At 38.1% G+C, this 19,822-nt stretch overlaps 1 protein-coding gene across 2 annotated transcripts in view; it reads left to right on the forward strand.

The window, feature by feature from the left end:
- Nucleotides 1–16,716, forward strand: part of ALG9 (ALG9 alpha-1,2-mannosyltransferase) — a 128,096-nt gene extending 111,380 nt beyond the window's left edge. For both annotated transcript variants that reach the window (XM_074304281.1, XM_074304282.1), the window contains exon 15: nucleotides 16,446–16,716. In XM_074304281.1, the coding sequence (XP_074160382.1) occupies nucleotides 16,446–16,569 (124 nt within the window). In that variant the 3' untranslated portion in view covers nucleotides 16,570–16,716. The remainder of the gene's footprint in view (nucleotides 1–16,445) is intronic.
- Nucleotides 16,717–19,822: the final 3,106 nt, after the last annotated feature.

Here is a 19,822-nt window from a genome sequence, read left to right on the forward strand (position 1 = left end):
TAAATAGGAGATAAGCAGAAGAGAGAAGTGTCATGAAACCTAGAAAGAAGAAAGAATCAAGAATAGGAGAGAGTGATCAGCAGTGTCAAAGACTGCCCAGAGATCAGGAAAGAAGAGGCTTGAGAAAAGACCATTGGATTTGGCAGTTGAGAAAACAGTAAAGGGGAAGGCAGTTTCTGTGGAATAAAGAGGTCAGAATCCACCCTATAGACGATTAAGAAAAGAATGAGAGGGAAAGAAATGGAAGCTCCCTTTGTAGATGGACTTCTCAAGGAATTTTTGGAACCCTAACTAATGGAGATAGATGGATCAGGTAAAGGATTTTTTGAGAATGAGAAAAATAGAGCATATTTGTAGATTTTAGGGAAGGAGCCTTTGAAGATAAGTGTGGGAGCAATCTATTGGAGAGGATAGGATGAAATGGGATCATATACAGGAATTTGCTGTGACAAGAAGGGCTACCTTTTTTTCCAATACTGGGGTGATAGAGGAGATAGTGTCAAAAGGCATCTGGGAAATAAGATATTTATAAATACTCTTCTTCTTTAAGAGTAAGAAAAGGGGAGCTCTCAGCAAATAACCATATAATATTATTATTATTTTTAGAGAAATAAGAGAGAAGATTCTCAAACTGAAAGGGCAGGAAGGGGAGACAAAAATGAAAAGGTTTATACTCACACAAAGTCAAAGCAGTTAGTTAAAAAAGGAAGCAGGAAAAGCCTAGGAAAGAAAATAGCAATAGAATTGCCTAGAATTTGTCAGAGAAGACAAAATACAAGGAATGAGGCAGTAAGAAAACACATGGTCTTAATATCTGTATGTAAGTACATAAATATGGAGAAACAGGGAGGGAAAATGAAAGATTCCAGGTTGAAGAGGCAAATTTTATATCATACATAATATTGAAGTGTTATGACTGGTATATGACTTTACTATATGGCTTTCCTTATTCAAAAGGGACAAGATAAAGTAAAGGCAAAGCAAAGAGTATTACGTATCAGGAAACTACATGCTCCTGAGGAAATCTAGAAACAAAAAAGAGTTGTACCATGAAGAACATTTGGGTGAACATCTATGGAGATGGAAACAAAAGCAATATGCTACAGACCAGGTTCTCCCTGATAAAATCAAACTAGTTAATAGTTTTATGACTTGACCCGAATAGTAACATCAGCCTTCAGATTAGTAAAGAAGGACAATTCCTGTCTAGAACTGATTCTGATCAATAAGGAGGACCTTGTTTTTCCAAAATGGAATGGGAATTCTGGGATCTTCATTAGAGAGAAATTAGGTATCAGTCCATAGTGACATACACATTATTACATTTTAGTAAAGGAGATTTCATCAAGTACAGAGAAATGACATATGGGAGCTGTTGGTTTCATATTTTAAGAATAAGTCAGCCCAAGCAGGATGGAAACTCTCATGAATAAAATTTATAAAGATATAAAGAGAAATGATGCTTATAGGAAAGAAATGTGTAAGTTGTCTAAAGATGGATATATGTTCTCAGGAAATTTGTTAATTAATCTGGATTTTAAAGATTAAACTATGGCTGTAAATCAAGGTAGTTTATAGAAGATAAATATGAAATCATGGGGTTGTACCTTCTTTTAGTTCTCCCTCTCTTCTTTCCCCAATCCCGTTACCTTGATACTTGTCACTGCATCATGTTGCCAGGCCATGGCCATTGTAGCCATTTAAAACCTATGTGGCAGCTTGGGTTAAGACTCTTGTCTCAGTGCTATAATGACATTTGAAGAAATTGTTAAACAGATCCCACTGTAAAGAACCAAGTTAGGAGTTCTCCTGATGCATTTTCTCACGTGTTGGCTCATTTCTGAGCAATTTCTTACCTGAGGAGATTTCTCAAAAAAATAGACAATATGGTTCACAGAATAATCCAGAAAGCTGTTCCCATCTGTAACTTTCACTACCCAGGTGGAAAGTAAGATTATGCCCCTTTGACAGAATTTAGTTCTATGCCAACAGTTCAAAATTCCTGAGTGAGTATTGGAGTCCTTTGAATAGAATTAGTTCTGAATCCCAGTTAGTAATTGCACATGTGTCAGTCACTATAGCACTCCCTTCCCCCCTGCCTTTTCTTCATTTATGCTCTTTGAATATTAGTCACATAGAAAAGTCTGGTTCCTGCAATTTACAGTTCCTTTACCAGAGTACCACTTATAAAAAAAGTTTCCCTTGTCTTTCCCTCTATCAATTTCTGGTGTCTCCACTTTCCCTTGAGATCTTCCATCTTGAATAGCAATACCAGTCAATCTTGCTTTTTGAAGGAGTGCATTGTAGTGCTTAATGAGTGTTAATGGCCAGTAGTTGTGTTTCATATTCGTGATTTATAGCCACTTAAAAATAATAAATCCAATTTCTAATGTACACTGCTGTGAAGGTGAAACTGACTCCATCTTGCTGTCAATAGATGGCTTTTTTCTTGAAACTGTACTTAGATCAGTGTCATGGGGGACAGAAAAGTCAACTGAATCCTTGCCTTTAAAGAATTTATAGTCTTGGAGAGGAATAAGATACATACAGAAATAATCATAAGACAAGTTGGAATATCTCAGGGATTTACAAGAGGCCAAACAGAGAAAGAAAAGAGATTGAAGAGAAGGTCATAGTCGTTTCTTTCTGAGGGAATCAGGGAAAGGGAAACATCAGAAAGATTTCAGTAGACTGAATTGTAGAGGGAATTTCTCCAGGAATGGGAACAATCTGTACAAATGTTTGGGTATAAGAGAGGAAAGAAGGAAATTAGGAAGCAACTAGTTGTCCAGTTTGGAAAGGGAGAAAAAGAAGGGATCAGTCAACAAGGAAGTTACATTCTCCAGGTAGGGAAGAGATAACAAGTATAATCAGAACTTTCAAGATAAATACCGAGTAAGTAGAAGGTAACCTTAGTGGAGATGACTCTAACAGTTCTGAAGAGCAGGAAAGGACTTATAGAGCAGATGATATGAAGTCCTTAAGGAACTTCTTAAGAGTTCAAGGCTGGGAGAGGAAATGTTCCAGGCATGGATAATAGCCAGTAAAAAAAAAAATGGACAGAATATTATGTGTCATGCATGAGGAAAAGCAAGCAGGCCAATATGACTGGATCATAGGAAGTAAATGTAAGAGAAATGGGAAGGTGGGAAGGAGCCAGATTATAAAGATCTTTTTTGTATATATTTTTTAAAATAAATTTTTATTGTTTTCTTTCTTTCTTTCTTTTTTTTACATTATCATAATTTTTATAATTGTCTCCAACCCTCATTTGGTTAAGAATACCTCTCCTACCCATAAGCTGTAAATTGGAAGAGCTTTAAATGATCAACAAACACTTTATATGATTTTGGAGGTAACAAAGAGTCATTAGAGCTTATTGAGGAAATGTATGTGATCTGCTTAGACCTATCTTGAGGAAAGTGCTGGTAGCTGAGTAAAAGATGAATTGGAGTGGAGAAAAACTTGAGGCAAGGAGATTATTTAGGAGGCTGTTCATTGTTCAGGTAAGAAGTAATAAATGAGAAACTGAATGTGAAGCATAACTATGTGAGTAGAGAGATGGGAACATGTGTGAAAGATGTTATAGAAGAGGAAATGATTAGATTGGACACCAAGATTTCAGACCATGGTGACTAGGAAGATAGATCTTTTGAAAATAAAAGGAAAGTTCACAAAAGGGAACAACTTGGTGGAAAACATAATGAATCCTGTTTTGAACATGCTGAGTTGGAACTGTCAGTCTGAAAAGGATCTGACAAGAAGTTGGTGATGAAGAAAGAACTAGAGCTCAGGTGAGAGAACAGGGCTTGATTATAGGTCTGAGAGTTATCAGCCTAGTGATAATAGTTAAATCCTTGGGAACCGATAAGAATACTAAGGGAGAGAGAGTGTAAAGAAACAGAAATGAGAAGGCAAGATTCAGTCTTGGGGGACAGGTCTCCCATAATGTGTGTATGAAAAATGACTATACAACACAAGAGGCTGAGAAGCAGCAGTCACAGAAGTAGGAGGAGGACCAAAAGAAAGCAAAGTCTCCAAAATCCAAAAAAAAATCCAGGGGGAAAGGCAGTCAGCCACATCAGATGTTACTGAAAGATGTGTATGGAAAAAAGCCTGTTAGATTTGACAAACAGGCAATCGTAACTTTGGAGAGAGCAGTTTCATTTGATTGATGAAGTCAGATTTAAAAGAGAATGAGAGATGAAATGGAGGTTTTGATGGTAGATGGCTTTTTCAAGAAATTTTGCTAAGAGAAGCAAAGCTGTATGGTTAAAGGGCATGATAGGATATAATAAAGATTTTTTTAAGAATGCATGAGTCGTTGGGAGATTGTGGGAAGACAGTAGTTTTTTTTTTTTTTTTTTAGTCTGTAGGAGTCCAACTCTTTCTCAAATGCTCTAGGAAAGATATAAAAATGTAGATATTTCAAAAAGAATAAAAAGTATTGCCTATAAACTCCACCTTAGCCTAGAGATACATAGAAAGACAATTATAATCCTGCAAAAACTCTGAAATAGTTCAGAGCTAGGTAGATTGAAAGCACAAGAAAAGCAGCCACAGAGTACCTGGAGTAGGGAGGAGTACTCTGAAATGAGCCCAGTGATGCCCAAGAGGGGATAGGAGCAAAGCCTTAAGCACAGATCAGTTCAAGAATTGCCTTGGAGTTTTGTGGTTGGAGCCTAGACTAAAACATCAGCAGCCCAGAGCTCCATGGCAAGAGAGAAGGTCTGGGCAGAACACAGTATCCAGGAGCCTTTTGTCTGGAACCCAGTGAGGAGTGGCCCTAGAGTTCAGCATTAGAGGGATCCAGGCAGAGCTCAACTCAAGGTGGGCCCAGAACTCCTGAGTAAGTAGTAAGCCCTACATGAAGAGAAAAAGGAAGAAGAAGGACTATGTCTAGCTTAGGGAGGAGTAGAACTATGAGCTATTTGTCAGTGAGAAAATGGCCCTGAGCATACCCCAGTGATTAGGATGGCTCTGGACCCCACAGCAAGAAGAGGAAAAAGTTGCTTGGAACCGTGGCCCCTAGATGAGGGACCCTGAGCAGCATCCAGGAAACCTTAGCCTAACTGTGCACATAGGCAGCCTTGACCTGGACTAGAGCAGGACACAAGTTCCAACAATTCTTAGAGAAGAAGGGTCCCAGTCTTGGATAGTTCAGTTAAGACCAAGCACCCAATTCAGGATTGCAGTAGAGTTTTAGTCAACCTGGACAAGGAGGCTGCTGAGTTGAGTAGATCAAGAAAAATACTATTTACTATTAGGAAAAAAAAAATACCTTGTCTCAAAAAAGTCTCAGGATTGTAACCCCAGGCAAAGAGCAACTTCCCAAGAAGTTCAAGTGGAACCTGAGAGAGAAAAAAATGTCCTGGCTACAAGGATTATAAAAAGAAGAAATGAAATGTGATAAATAGGCTAGCTAGGGAGAAAAGAATGGCAAAGAAAATTGATACCTTGGATATATGAAAACAAAACCAAAAACTGAGGGGTGAAAAAAAAAAAAACCAGAAGAAAATAAACTTCCTGGAAAACAGCTTGAGGAGAGATAATCTAAGAATGGTTGAATTATATGAAAATCCAAACCAATGGAAAGCCTGAATACTATATTCCTATAAATTACAAATAAAAACTGCCTACAACTATTAGAACCAGAGGACACAATGAAAATAGAATATACTAATCACCTGTGGAAAGAACCCCTGTTTATCTTAGCCAAAATTAAGAACTTCCATGTCAAAGAAGAAATATTACAAGCAGCCAGAAAGAATTCAAGTACCAAGGAGTCACAGTTTGGCTCACAGATGAATACTTGACATCTGCCACTTTAAAAGGGAAGAAACACTATTCCAAAACACCAATAGATAAATATTTGCGATCAAAAATAGGCTGTCTGGAAAAAGATAATCCTGTGAGAGGAAAGGGGAAGAAGTGAGGAATAGATCTTTGATGAAATAGGAATTTCCAAGCATTCTTGATGAAAAGGCCAGAACTGAGTATGCATTTTTAAAGGAACCAAAATAAACATAGAAAGTTACTCGTGTTGGCTCTCTTCAACAGTGAGATGAACCAAATCAGTTCCATTTGTTCAATAATGAATAGAACCAGCTATTCATTAGCCCAGCGAAAGAACTCTGGGAAATGAGTGTGAACCACTACATAGCATTTCCAATCCCTCTGTTTTTGTCAGCTTGCATTTTTCATTTCCTTCTCAGGTTAATTTTACATTATTTCAAAGTCCGATTCTTCTCGTGCAGCAAAATAACTGTATGGATATGTATACATATATTGTGTTTAACATATACTTTAACATATTTAACATATATTGGTCTACTTGCCATCTGGGGGAGGGGGTAAGGGGAAGAAGGGAAAAGGTTGGAAAAGAAGGTTTTGCAAGGATTAATGCTGAAAAATTACCCATGTATATATCTTGTAAATAAAAAGCTATAATTAAAAAGAAAAAGTTACATGTGTTTAATTAAAAAGTAATGAAATAGATTATTTACATACTAATAGAGAGAAAATAGAGTTCTATTCAAAACCATAATGTCTTTAAGGACCAGAGAGAACAGCGAATATGATACAAAGGTAGATACAGTTATAGGTGAATTTGTTCTGTTTTGATGGTCTCTGAAGAAATCAGAAATGAGAGGGATAGGAGACTATGATGGAAAGAAAGGAAGATGAAGGGTTTGTAGGAGCATGAGATTACTTAAACATAGAAGAAGGATTAGACAAAATGAACATTCACAAACCTCAGCTTCATCTGAACCAGATAAAGGAAAACTGAATACAACTGCATGTAGAAAAATACCTATTTCAAGATCATGGAATATAAGTACATTAAATTCATAGGGGAAATAAGGGTGTCATTTTTGACTTTCCACTCTCACCTCTACTATCCAATCTGTGGCCAATGCCTGTCTTATAACATCTTTCATATAGACCTCCTTCTCTTCTCTTCGATTACTCTCACAGTGGTTTCTTTAGGCATTAGCTCATATCTGGATTATTCCTATAGCCTACCAATGAGTCTTCCTGCCTCAAGGCTCTCCTCACTCCAGTCCATCCTCCACTCAACTAACAAAGTAATTTTTCTAAAGTGATCATGTCTCCCTTCTAATTCAATTCTAAAGTTCAGTGACTCTCTATCACCTCTAGGATCAAATATAAAATCATCTTACATTCAAAGCCCTTCAAAAACCTACCTCCCCCACACCTATATACTTGCAGTAGGTGTTGAAAAGGCTTTTTTGACAAAAATCAGCATACATTTTGATTTAAAACACTAGAAAGTATGTGAATAAATTGATTCTTCCTTAATATATTTTTTTAAAAATCTAGGACCAAGAGCAGTTAGTAGAACAGATGAGGCTTATAACATGTAGAAACAAACATACACAGTAGCATACTGTTTGATAAAACCTAAGCCACCAGTTGCTGGAGAAAATATTCAGTTGTTGAGAAAATGCTTGGAAAACTAGATAGCTATTTGGCAAAGATTCATTACAAACCAACATGTTAAGATAAACTCCAAATGAATGTATAGCTTAGAAATTAAAGATTTTATCATTAGAGGAGCAAAGAAATAATTAACTTTCACATCTATGGATTAGAGAAGACTTAGGTACAAAAAAAGGACAGAGAACTTCAAAGAAGATAAAATGGATAATTTTGATTACGTAAATTTTGAAAGTTTTTACAGAAATAAATTTAATATACCTAAAATTAGAAGGGAAATAAAATAACTGGGAAAATATTTAAATTTCTCTGAGAAAGGTCTTAAATTCAAGATATTTAAGGAATGTATTTATACTTATATGACTAAGCCATTTCCCAGTGGGTAGAGAGAGGAAACCCAAGTAATCAAAATGTATATGAAAAATTGCCCCAAATAATTAATTTTTGTAATTGTTCAGTCATTTCAGTTATGTCCAACATTTTGCGACCCATTGGAGTTTCCTTGGTCAAACTACTAGAGTGGTTTGCCATTTCCTTCTCCAGCTCATTTTACAGATGAGGAAATTGTGGCAAACAGGATTAAGTGACTTGCCCTGGGTCATACATCTAGGAAGTATCTGAAGCTGGACTTCTTCATGGCTCCAGATTCAGTACTCTATCTATTCTATCATCTGATGCAAATCATTAGTAGAGAAATGCAAATTGAAACAACTCTGGGGTTCTGCCTCATATTCATCTTTTGAACTTCATTTTAAATACAGAATGAAGTGAGTAGAACTAGGAACAGATATTATAATAATGAACAATATGGGGAGAAACAATTTGAAATGTTCAATAAAATGATCAATTATGGTTCCAAAAGGTCAGTGATTTAGAATGCTACTTGCCTCCAATTTTAAAAATGTATGTTGAAATCTCCCAGAATAAGAGAAGTTGCTACAGAGGGTAAGACTGTGAGCCAGACACTAACTCATTAAGAAAGAAAAAGGAAAAGTAATGTTCTTGAGGAGAGGAGGATCAGTAGGTAACTAACCCTTATGGGAATCTGGATTGGTTGCAAGAGACAGGAAGAATACCTAAAATAAAGTACCTAAAATTACAGTGATAGCGAAATATAGGAGCAAGATAATGATATTGTGAGGGAGGTAGGATATGAATTGGGCACCCAAAGAGGAAATTCAGATACCAGGATCTTGTTGGTAGAGCGGTTTGGATGATGGTTGGCCTGAGGTCTGATTAGCCTTGTATGTTGCCAAAGACAAATGAAAACTGGTAGTATTAGGAGCTGAGGAAGTTAACATATAACACATATAACATGGAAATATAATCAGTGCCTTTATTAAAGTGACCAAGAGCCCATCAAGAAGCCACCTAATAGGCCGAAGCAGGTCTTCCCCAGAATTGAATTATACTTTAGAAAGGGTCTTAGAAAAGAGCAACTTGTCTACCTATAAAAAGACCACCTGAAAAAATGAACTGGGCAAGACTCTTAGCCTACCTTTGTCTCTTGCATGCCCTTGGGTAGAAGATTCCTAATACACAGCCTAGGAAATAGTTGCTATAAGTAAGGATGGGGTCCCTCACTGAAGAACCCATGCTCTAACCAGGAAAAATGATTCAAAGGGAAAAGACCTTATGTCTCCCACTCTTGCCTTCTGCTAGGATGACAAACCTGGGAGCAAAGGCTTTTTGCATACCCAAGTCAGAGCCAGAACATTGATTTGGTAGAGACTGCAGTTATTCTTTGAAAAGCAAATGTGAGGGGCAGCTAGGTGGCACAGTAGATAGAGCACAAGCCTTGACCAGACACTTAACACTTCCTTGGTGTGTGACCCTGGGCAAGTCACTTAACCTCAATTGTCTCAGCAAAAAAAAAAAAAAAAAAAAAAAAAAAAAAAAAAAAAAAAAAGAAAAGAAAAGAAAATGTGAGGAGTCTCCACAGGCAGCTTATCCAACAGAAGTGCCATGGCTTGGTGCTGAATGTCCTCCCCAGCCCAGTTTTGCACTGATCAGCCCATTCACTTGAGATTTATGTAGGAGCAGTAAGGGCAGCCAGGCACAGTCTAGAGTGCTAGACCTGGGAAAAGAGGATGGGAGTTCACATCTAGCCTGTGATTCATGTCTGTTGTGTGAATCTAAACAAGTCACTTCACTTGTTCAACTCTCTTCTGTAAAATGAAGATAATAATGGCTCTTACCTTCCAGAGTGATTGTGAAGATGAAATGAAATCTCTGTGAAGTCCTTTGCAAACCTTAAAGCTCTGTGTAAATGCAAGCCTTTGTCATTATCATCATTATAGAGTGACTTCTCTGTCACTTCAGTACTGGTGCACCCTGCCATGAACTTCCTGGCCTTTTCCCGATAAAAGCCAGCTTATTGAGGCCCTGCTGATTCAGGATTGTGAGTTGCTATGGTTCTGTGTGTTGCCTAAACATGTCTTTGGGGAAAGGGCTTTGGATCTGCTATTCTTGCCATGTGATTTGAGTGAATACTTTTGCCAAGAACTCAGCATTCTAGTTGACCATCAGAGAGAACCAAAGCAGCCAGCACCTGTGAGGGAAGGGCTTGGTCTAGTCAGCCCCAGGGCTCCCTGGGGAGCACCCTACCTTCCAGCAATGTCTGTTTGAGCTGGAAGAGTGAGCCCAAAGCAGGTACTGAGTCAGAGTAAGACTTTATAAGATTTATACTCAGGAATCAAGTAGAATTTTGGTTCTGCTACTTACTGCTACAGTGACCTTAGGCTACTGTGACTAGATGATTTCTGAGATGTCTTCCAGCTCTTCATAATTCTGGGATTCTGTGAAGTAAGATAAGGGAAATTGGAAATAAGATTTACTTGGTACGTTGAGAGGGTCCATGAGAACATGAATGTGCTGAGAGGTCACTGGGTAGATTCCACAGGCAGAGATGGAGAACAAGGAAGATCCATTCTTGAACACCACCAAGAGAGCTGGTCCTTTTGAATGAAGTGTGTTTTGTGGATAAAGTGAGAAGACACTGATGACAGGAGGTAGAGGGAACAGTGAAGCCAGGTGCTGAAATTATCAAGAAGGGTGGGAGAGTGCCCTGGAAGGCAGTGTGGGACAAGGGTCCTCCTCCCTCCACTTTCTGACTCTCCTGACTTCACTACCATAGCTCACCATCCCTCAGCATCCCTTCTCCCATTTGTTAGTTACTTGTGGAACTCCCATTTTGAAAGAGCAGCCATCTGTCATTTCTCTTCCAGCTCCTCTTCCAACTTTCTGAACTTGACCACTATGCCTTAGCTCCTCTTCCCATGCTCTCTGCCCATTAAAATAGAAAGGGAAGAGGAAGGAGCATTTATTGGATCCCCATGACAACCCTGGGAAATAGATGCTATTAGTGAGATTAGATTCAGGGAACCAAAATTATGAGATATGGGCTCCTGGTAGTCAGGGAGTTAAATGATGAGATTAGTGGGAGGATCGGAGTTCAGGGAACCAAATGAAGAGGTTTGGTTCCCCTAATTCCCCTTGGGATTCAGCACATGAGTAGGGAGTTTTAAGAACCCCCTTCTGGCAGCACAGAGATTCCAAATGAATTTGGAGGTGACTGAGGGGGAGATGATGAACTCCAAAAATCTCTGGAAACTCCAAGGAGAAATTCTCCTTGAATCCTCTGTGAGACCCACCCCAAGGAACCAAGATAAAGTGGTTTATCTTGGTGGCACTAGTTGAAGTATTCATTTCCAAGATTTTCTACCCTAGTAAGTGGTCTCTTCTAGGGCTGGGGGCAGTGATAGCATTGAGGGAATCTCACTCAATTGAAACTTCTGTCTCAGATTTCCTCATAAAAACAGAAACTTGGGGCTCAATCCTTGCAGAGGACCTAATATGCCATGCCAAGGAAACTCTCTCTTCCTGGCATAGCAGCCTCTGCCCACTGGAATAATATTCTTTTCAGCATTACCGTCTCTTTATCTCCCTCACCTATTTCCCTGATGAGACTTTATATCTCTCTGTCGAGATTTCTCTATTAGAAACTTTACTTCTTTGCCAGGACTCCTCCACTAAGGAATTTAGCCTTTCTATTCATGCATAGCAAAGGCTGACTTCCAAATGCCTATAATAAGCATCTTTTTTATTAGTCTGGCTTTTCAGGTTGGTACATTCCTTTGCAAAGGATCTCTGCACCGCCAGAAGAGGGGTTCTCACAACTCCCTACCCATGTGCTGAATCCCAAGTGTAATTAGGGGAGTGAAACCTTTTCATTTGGTTCCCTGAACCCCAATCCTGCCACTAACCTCATCATTTAACTCCCTGACCACCAGGAACCCTAATCTCATAATTTTGGTTCCCTAAATCTAATCTAATTATTATTATTTTATAGTTGAAGTAACTTGAAGCTGACATAGGTTGAGTGACTTAGCTAGAGTTATATAGCTAGTGAGCTATACAGCTAGTGAGTTTCTAAAGCTAAATTTGATCCTGGGTCTTTTTTTTTTTTTTCCTTCTTTGATTTTAGGTCTTTTTAATTCTTATGTTTAGCACTCTATCCACTGTACCATCCAGCTCCTTAAGAGGCATTCCCCAGACTTCACTGATGATATTTGTGATCAGACTTAGTTCTTTTTGAAATTCCCAAGTTTATTGGCAAAGGGTTTTAAAGTAGTCTGTGGCATAAGACCTGAATGAGGATAGTGGATCACTTACCTAGGATTACTCTCAGAATTCAATTTGTATTTAGATTTATGAATTATAAGTGGAATGAACGTACTTCCTTCAAAAAGCTGCATTAGCAAAAAGTTGCTTGAGGAAAACTGGCCATGGTTTTAGATTTTAGGCTCACAGAGGATATTAAATGTTGGAAGAATAATTTAAAAATAAATAACAAAAAAACCTCTTCTCTAAATGTGTTAGATTTGTTTCCTTTTGAAAGTGAAAAATGGACTTACCAGATCTATTTGAGCCTCCTAAATTGGAGACTTCGGGGACTGGCAGACAGTCTTCCATTGACGTCAGCAAGAGCAGATTTAAATCTCCACAGCAGAATGCTTCCCAGCCCTGATAAATGGGTCGGGTAATTGAATTAGAAAACATTCTGAGCCATCAGCTAATTATGCTGTTTAGGCAACTGCTTTGTCCAAGTTTGTTTCATCTTCCATCCATTCACTGCATGAATGACTCTCTCAAGGGGAGGGTCTGTGTCCCAGCTCTCATGAGAGGGGGCTGTATTTCATATCTCCTTAGGTTGGGCTGTCTGTGTTTCTACACAAATGTTGTTTGGCTTTTATGTTATAAAATTATAAAATGTGAGGACCATTGATTTCATTACTTTTATAGGTATTTGTTTTGTACTTTTTAATTCGTGGAGGAATGTGTGTACAACTTTGTATATGTGTACTTATACTTGTTATAAACTTGCTATTCTAGCAGCCAGACTCTTATCTCCTCATTAAGGCAAATAATAAATTTGATTTCCCTTCTTTCACAACAACCCTACCACTTACCAGAGACTGAAAAGGTCATAGTCTTTAGTTAGTATATCAAAGATACTGGTTAGAAAGATTTGCAGAAAGGCAGCTGCAGTGTTAAAGATGAAGAATTCAGATGAATTTATTATTTAAAAAAAAAAAAAGCAAAACAAACAAAAACCCCCAACACAGAATCTCATTCCAATCCAGAGATGGGAATGGAGCTAAGCATACTTAGTGTTTTTCTCACTCCATCATCTGGTGAAAATTGATAATTTTGTGTGCTAAAAGATAGACTGTGTTGATCTACTATGAGTCACTAGTAAAAGTTGCAGGGAAAAAGCAACATGAAGTTGGTTTGCCAGTCTTCATTCATATCTACGATTAGAGAACAAGTAGACATCTTCTGGACTCTTTCTTGAATTCCCTGTCCCCCCTCACCTCTATCTTTGTCTTTTACATAATCTCATGTATGGATCTTAGAAGTTTCTTTTCCCTTTCCTTATGGAGTACAATGCCAGAGGCACTTTTGTCTACTGGTGGTGGAGGAATTAATAGTGAGAATTAGTTCCTTCCTTGACTCAATAAATCCAGATGAAAAAGACCTGATCCTGTTCTCTCTAGTTCAGGGTAATGATATGTCTAAATCAGAACCAAAGTCTGTCCTCAGTGGGCTAGCTTCTTAGTCTAGGTAGGTTACCTGCTCAGGAGGATGGAGAAACATTTGCCTAGCCACTTGTTATTTCCTGACAAGAACAAAAGATATAACTCATTCTCATTGCTTGTTTTTACTGTTGATATGGCCATCTGCATGTAGCATGTTAACAGCCTCTCTACCCACTAAAGTCTTGTGTGCTTTTAGAACTACCTGTTTATTCAAAAGAAAGATAACAATGAGAGTAATTTTTATTTTGCCCATAGAATAGTCTAAATTACTGAGTCTCACAGTCAAGCCTTCCCACAATTTAATCTCTACTTTTCTCCAATCCAAGTTGGGGTTTATTAAAAAAAAATTTTTTTTTTCAATAAGCAACTGCTAATTCTTCCTTCCTCTCGCCTTCCACTCACCCATCCACTGGGGGGAAAAACACCATTTCATCATATAAGCATAGTCAAACAAAACAAAACATAAACCATATTTAAAAGGATGTTTCTCCTGCATATTAGTCTGTAATGTTTTATAATTTCTTACAAAGAGTAAGATTATCTAAAAGTCTAAGTTATCAAGAAAGACCTGACCTTCATTGGTAGAGGGAGTTTCTTCACCCAGGATTTCCCTGTATTAGTGAAATCACAAACCCCTATCCCTGTGTATAAGACCCTGGGGTAGGCACTGGGGAATGAAGACAATGGAAAGCAGACCCTGCTTCTCCTCAGACTTATGCCCTTTCTGCCTCTCCAACTAGCTCATAGGAACTTTCCATTCACACTGATGTATACTCATTGTTCCTGGAATACATCATATATATTCTTGCCTCATGCTTTTGGTCATGCTGTTCTTCCCACGTGGAATGTCTCGCTCTCCCCACCCCACGTCCTTTTATGTTCCAGCCCATTTTCCTTCTTGTTCATTGTTGGAAGTTTCCTTCTCCTCCTTCTCTTCCTCTGTGAAGGTCTTAGTGATCACTTCTGAAATCCATAATAGTCTTTTGGTACCTGGTTGACATCTTATATTATGTACATATGCAGGCCTCTCAAACAGATTATTATTTTGGGCAGTTTGTAGTATTGAACTATTAGAGGCCCTGAAAAGTACTATCTGGTGCAACTTTCTTGGAAAAGAAAAAAGATAAAGATTAGATGACTTAGAGTCCTAGAAATAAGTGGCACAGCCAAGATTTGAACATAGATCCTCTGACATCATTTCTTATATCTCTTTGTATCCCCTTGACCTTGAAAAGTGCCTTCTACCTAATAAATATTTGTTCATATTATATCTCATAAAGTACTCAGTATAATCTTTTGAAATTACTTTGATCTTTGTAAGCCTGATCTCTTTCTATTCTGGTAAGTTGATCAGGACAAGGTACTAATTATATTTTGTACTTATTTGTATTTTGTGGAGTATGACATTTCATTAAAATGCCCAGTTTTAGTCATGTGCACTATACTTGGACTTTTAGGTATTTACACTGGCTTACTTTCTTCCATTTTGACCTTCCCCTGAGCCACGTAGCACAGATAGAACAGATAATTTCTGGACAAACAAAAGCACTTCCTCTTCTTGATCACCTTGGTTTTGATCTTCCAAGCTTAAAGCCCATCTTTATAAGAGCTCAACCTTTTCTTGTCTTTTTCTCTTTAGAACCAGTTTTCTCTGTTAAAGCCTCTAAGCTGCTGATTGTTGAAGTGCAGTTCTGATTGAGTGAAGAGTGCTGCCAGCTCTCAAACTGGGAAGTGCGTGGGCCAAACCTGATAGTATTGTGTTTGGGCATTGCAGTTGGCTGCCAGACTTGGGGGTTATGATGCCAATGCAAATACCACGCTTGCATTTATTCAATTGAGATTTGAAGGAAGCATAGGTAATGGAACATCCCTCATCCATCCCTTTCATTATAAGCCAGAAAACATCGTTCCCTAATTTGGTTATTCTCAGAAATGATTGCTACAGGAAACAGTGGCTAATGTAGAAGGTGGTACGGTATTTTTTTTTTTTAAACTTATTAATAGAAGTTATCCCTTTAGCGTATTCCCACTCTTTAGAAACTCATTAGAAATTCAGTTTGCAGGTTTTCCTTATGTTTTAGGAATTCAATTTAGCTTAAGTATTATTACATTTGAGAATGGGTCTCCCCATTTAACCCAGACAGAAATGCAACAGACACTTATGGGCCCAGTCCCAGAGCTGATCACCATGAGCGCTTTGACCTGCTCCTTTTCCAATCTAGAATAGGTTATCACACTTAGGGACTCATCATATTGTCCTGGATTTTGTAATCCCAATCTCCTGTGCTCAAACAGTCCACCAGCTTTAGCCTTCCCAGTAGGGCTTATAGAGACATGTACCAACTTGCCTGACCAATTTGGCTCAAAGAAAATAAATATTAAGCCCTCCACACTATGGGTCTGGCCTACCTTCTCCTACATTCCTCCTTTTCATAGCTCTCTGGTCCAGCCACACACTCTCTTACCTGTAACATTCCATCTCCATTCTCACCAGCTGTGGCTGAAGGTGTCTCCTATGCCTGGAATGATTCCTTTTTCTCCTCTACTCTTTGGAATTCCCCTCACTTTCTCCAAAGTGAAGCTTGAGAGCCAGTTACAGGAGACATTTCCTGATCCCTGCAGTCCTCATTACCTTCCATTTCCCACATGACTTCTACTTTTGTATGTATTTTTATATATGCATATATCTGTTTTTCTCCTTGAAGACAAAGACTGTTTTCATTTTTATCTTTTTAGAACCTGGCACATAGTAGATGCTTAATAATGGTTTATTGATTTTTTTTCCCATAATCATCTTGGATACCCTTGGGGGAAAAAAATTGTAACTTCTGGTAACTCTATTAAATAATAAAATTCTCATTTTTTCTCTTTTTAATTTTTCAGATCTTCAAAACTACTACGTGCATTCTATGTTCCTTTCCTGTCAGAAAAGCATACAGTGTATGTAAATTACACCATCCTCAAACCCCGGAAAGGAAAGCAAGCCAGGAAGAAGACTGGTGGTTAGCAGCACACGTGTGCTCCCAAAGAATCAGCCAGTGCTGCAAACCAGTGGCTCCATGGGCATCATTTTCTCCAATCATCACTTGTAACATTCACAATAAAGATTTTCCAACAAGAATACTGGAATCCAGGTGCCTCAGGCTATTCCAAATTAATTCCATACTCTCAGTTTTTGCCTGTATCTCTGCTCTGCTTCTAGAGCTGTGTGAACTGGAGCAACATGGGTTATGGCAGTGGAAGACTTCAACAAAACCTGTATACATTATTTTCTTCAGTTCAGTTATTTATGAGACTGAAAAAAGAACAGAGCTAACTATCAGGAAGATTTGAAAAACTGTACTGGTCGGCTCTATTTAACTATTCTCTTCTCCTCTAGCTAAGCACCAGAGGAATATTCAGCAACTCTGATGTGTGCTTGGTGTCTCCTAGCACCCCTTCCTCATGCTTTTCCTCAGTAGTGGAATTTGAACAACCAAACACCTCTCCACATATGTTCCCCCCAGCAAAACAAACTTCTCTTAAATCCTTCACAAGACCAGGATGTCCGTCCTAGAGATATAGCTCAGGAAGGAGGCAAATTTTTGTGGAACTATGACCTAATTTTTATTCTTTTGTAATTACTCATAATTTTAATTTTTTATTTTCTTTTTAAAGTGTGAATTTATGGAATTTATATAAGTTGAAGCAGCATACATTCCCGAGAATGCGAAGTGAATGGGGAATATTTAGGGGAAAGTGCCTACTTTTAATTCTCTGGATGATGTCATTGTTTTGAGAAATGTATTTTATAGAATACATAGCAGCCTCTGGAGAAAGTAATTAAGAGATAAAGTTTCTAGTAGCCTCTGAAAGAAAAAAGTATATAACTGAAAATAGCATAGCAGGGACAGAGAGTGGGGAGCACAGAGGAGAGAGTTGAATCTTCAGAACATCTCTCGCAATTCCATTGGGAAGCAAATCCTTCTAGGTACTTTGGTGGTACAGCAAGTGCCTGTATGGCACTCAGAAAAGCAGAGCTGGAAAATCAGAAAGAGCCAGATGACCAGTCAGGATGATTCTCAACCCACTTAAAGACTTAGATAAGAGGAGATTCAAATGAATGCTGGAATTTTCCATTTTTAAAGAGGTGATTTTATTTGGACAAGAGTTTGGGTGTGACTGCCCATGACTCAGACTATTGGGACAAAGCTATTCCTTCCCAGCTATATTCATGGTGTGTGGGAGTATCTGTTTTGGTATTGTTTGGGCAGCTCCCTCACTAGCTGTGGATTCCCCAGTCTCTGGAGAACAAAGATATATTGTTGAGTCAGTTTTCTCTGCTGGGCCCTACTAGGGTCAACAACAGTACTGTTCCTAAACATTTATGTTTAAATAAGGTGCCAAATTTTTTTTTTTAAGAATTATAGCTTCTAATATCTACAAATTTCTGATTTTCTGAAATTTTCATTCCACATTCTAACACAGACCAAACCTAAGAAAGAAAAAGAGAACTGATGAGAAATGATTGGTTGCTTTACTTTAGAGCTGAAGCATTAAGAAACAGTGGTCTAGACAAAGAACATTCAAGATGTACAAGTTACAATAAAAGGAATGGCGTGTGGATTCCCTTTAGGTGCTTCTGAGTCTTCTAACTTTAGATTTTTTTTGTCCATGTTGACACTTTACCTGTCTGGCCAAGAGCTAAAAACATCAGGTCCTTGAGGCAAGGCCTCTGCCTTCTGCCAACATTACAGAAAGGCTTAATGGATTTGGGCACTGATGGATGCCACTAAGATAGATGCAGTGTAGACCCTGCAATACTTATGTCACTGCAGATTTAGGCATTTGCTAGTAATTTAAGCAGTTCAGAATGAAAAATTAAATTGAAACAAGCACAAACATATATTGATGTTTCATCTTGGCCAGGAAAATAACCTTTGGTTCTCAAAAGTCACACTCACGTGGCCAAGTTCTTGAAGGAACTCCTAGCTAACAAAGTATAGTGCTAACGGTTGATTGTGCATCATCTGAAAACTGGGTTCGCTAAATTGAGGGGAACTTATCAAAACAGGTCACAAGGGGATGGATTTGGGAGGCCATATTAATTTATAAAGATCATCTATTAAGGTATATAGAGTGATTTTAGTCTACATTGATGAAGTATAAAAAACACAAAAATCCAAGACATGCATCAAGAATATCAACTCTTTCCCCCTTCCTTTGATGCTTCTTCATTTTTCCCTATATCAGGTCCATTAAGACAGTAAAATCAACAAATATTCATTGAGCTGTGTACAAGGTACAGTGCTACAGGTACTTGGTATAAGAATATACAAAGGAATTTAAAACCATTCTTGGCTTGAAGGGCCTCTACTCTGATTGGGCTAAATAAATGAAAGGCATTGATGTTTGTAACAGGTTTGTAGGAAGAAGGGGGAACCGTGATAGGAGCCAGGGTGAGTAGCATTCCTCAAACAGCACCAATATCCAACAGAATGTTGGCTGCCCTTCTGGAGTGACTGATCCATTTATGGTGATGACAAAAAAAAAAAAAAAAAAAAAAACCTGCTTCTGCAGATTAGATATCTTTTATTGGGAGTATTGCAGTAGAGAGGACTGTTGGATATAATTGAAGAGGAGAAGGCTTTTGATTTTGTTTAATGTTTGTTTTTAGATCAGGGAATACTAGATATGAGAAACTATTCCTGATGAATTGCTCTTTGCACAAAAGCTCTTTGTCTGCCTAATTTTAACTTATGCTATTGTGACTTAGAGCAATATTGTCACACCTATCTATCTTCAATGCCTATTTTATATCTAGTAGATTTAATCTGATGTGAAAGCATTCACATAATTTATTTTTTTAAAGTTTTGTTAATCTTTTGTTTTTACCATGTCATTTCTGTATATTCTCAATTCTCCCATTCCCTCCTTTTTCTTTGAAACAAAAGAGTTCATCAGGACCAACTGAGACCATGTTTGACAGTGTACGCAACATTTTGTACTCATAATCTTCCACTTCTCCAAGGAAAATACAAGCTGCATCCCTTCATCTTTTCTCCAGAGTTAAGACTGATCATAACAATTACACTCTGGCCCTGTGACTTCTTCCTCTAATTGAATGACACCTCCCAGAATTTCCATTTTAAGGAAAGTGCCCGGGTCAACCATGCCTTCATTCCTTTCTAGCTTCTATGTCAGAGTCCATATTTCCCAGGGGATATCTTCTCTCTGCCCTTCCTCCTTCTTCCTTCAGCCTCCTTTTATGTGTTGTCTTC

The sequence above is a fragment of the Sminthopsis crassicaudata genome, chromosome 3 (assembly GCF_048593235.1).
Source record: "Sminthopsis crassicaudata isolate SCR6 chromosome 3, ASM4859323v1, whole genome shotgun sequence".
NCBI classification, from domain to species: Eukaryota; Metazoa; Chordata; class Mammalia; order Dasyuromorphia; family Dasyuridae; genus Sminthopsis; species Sminthopsis crassicaudata.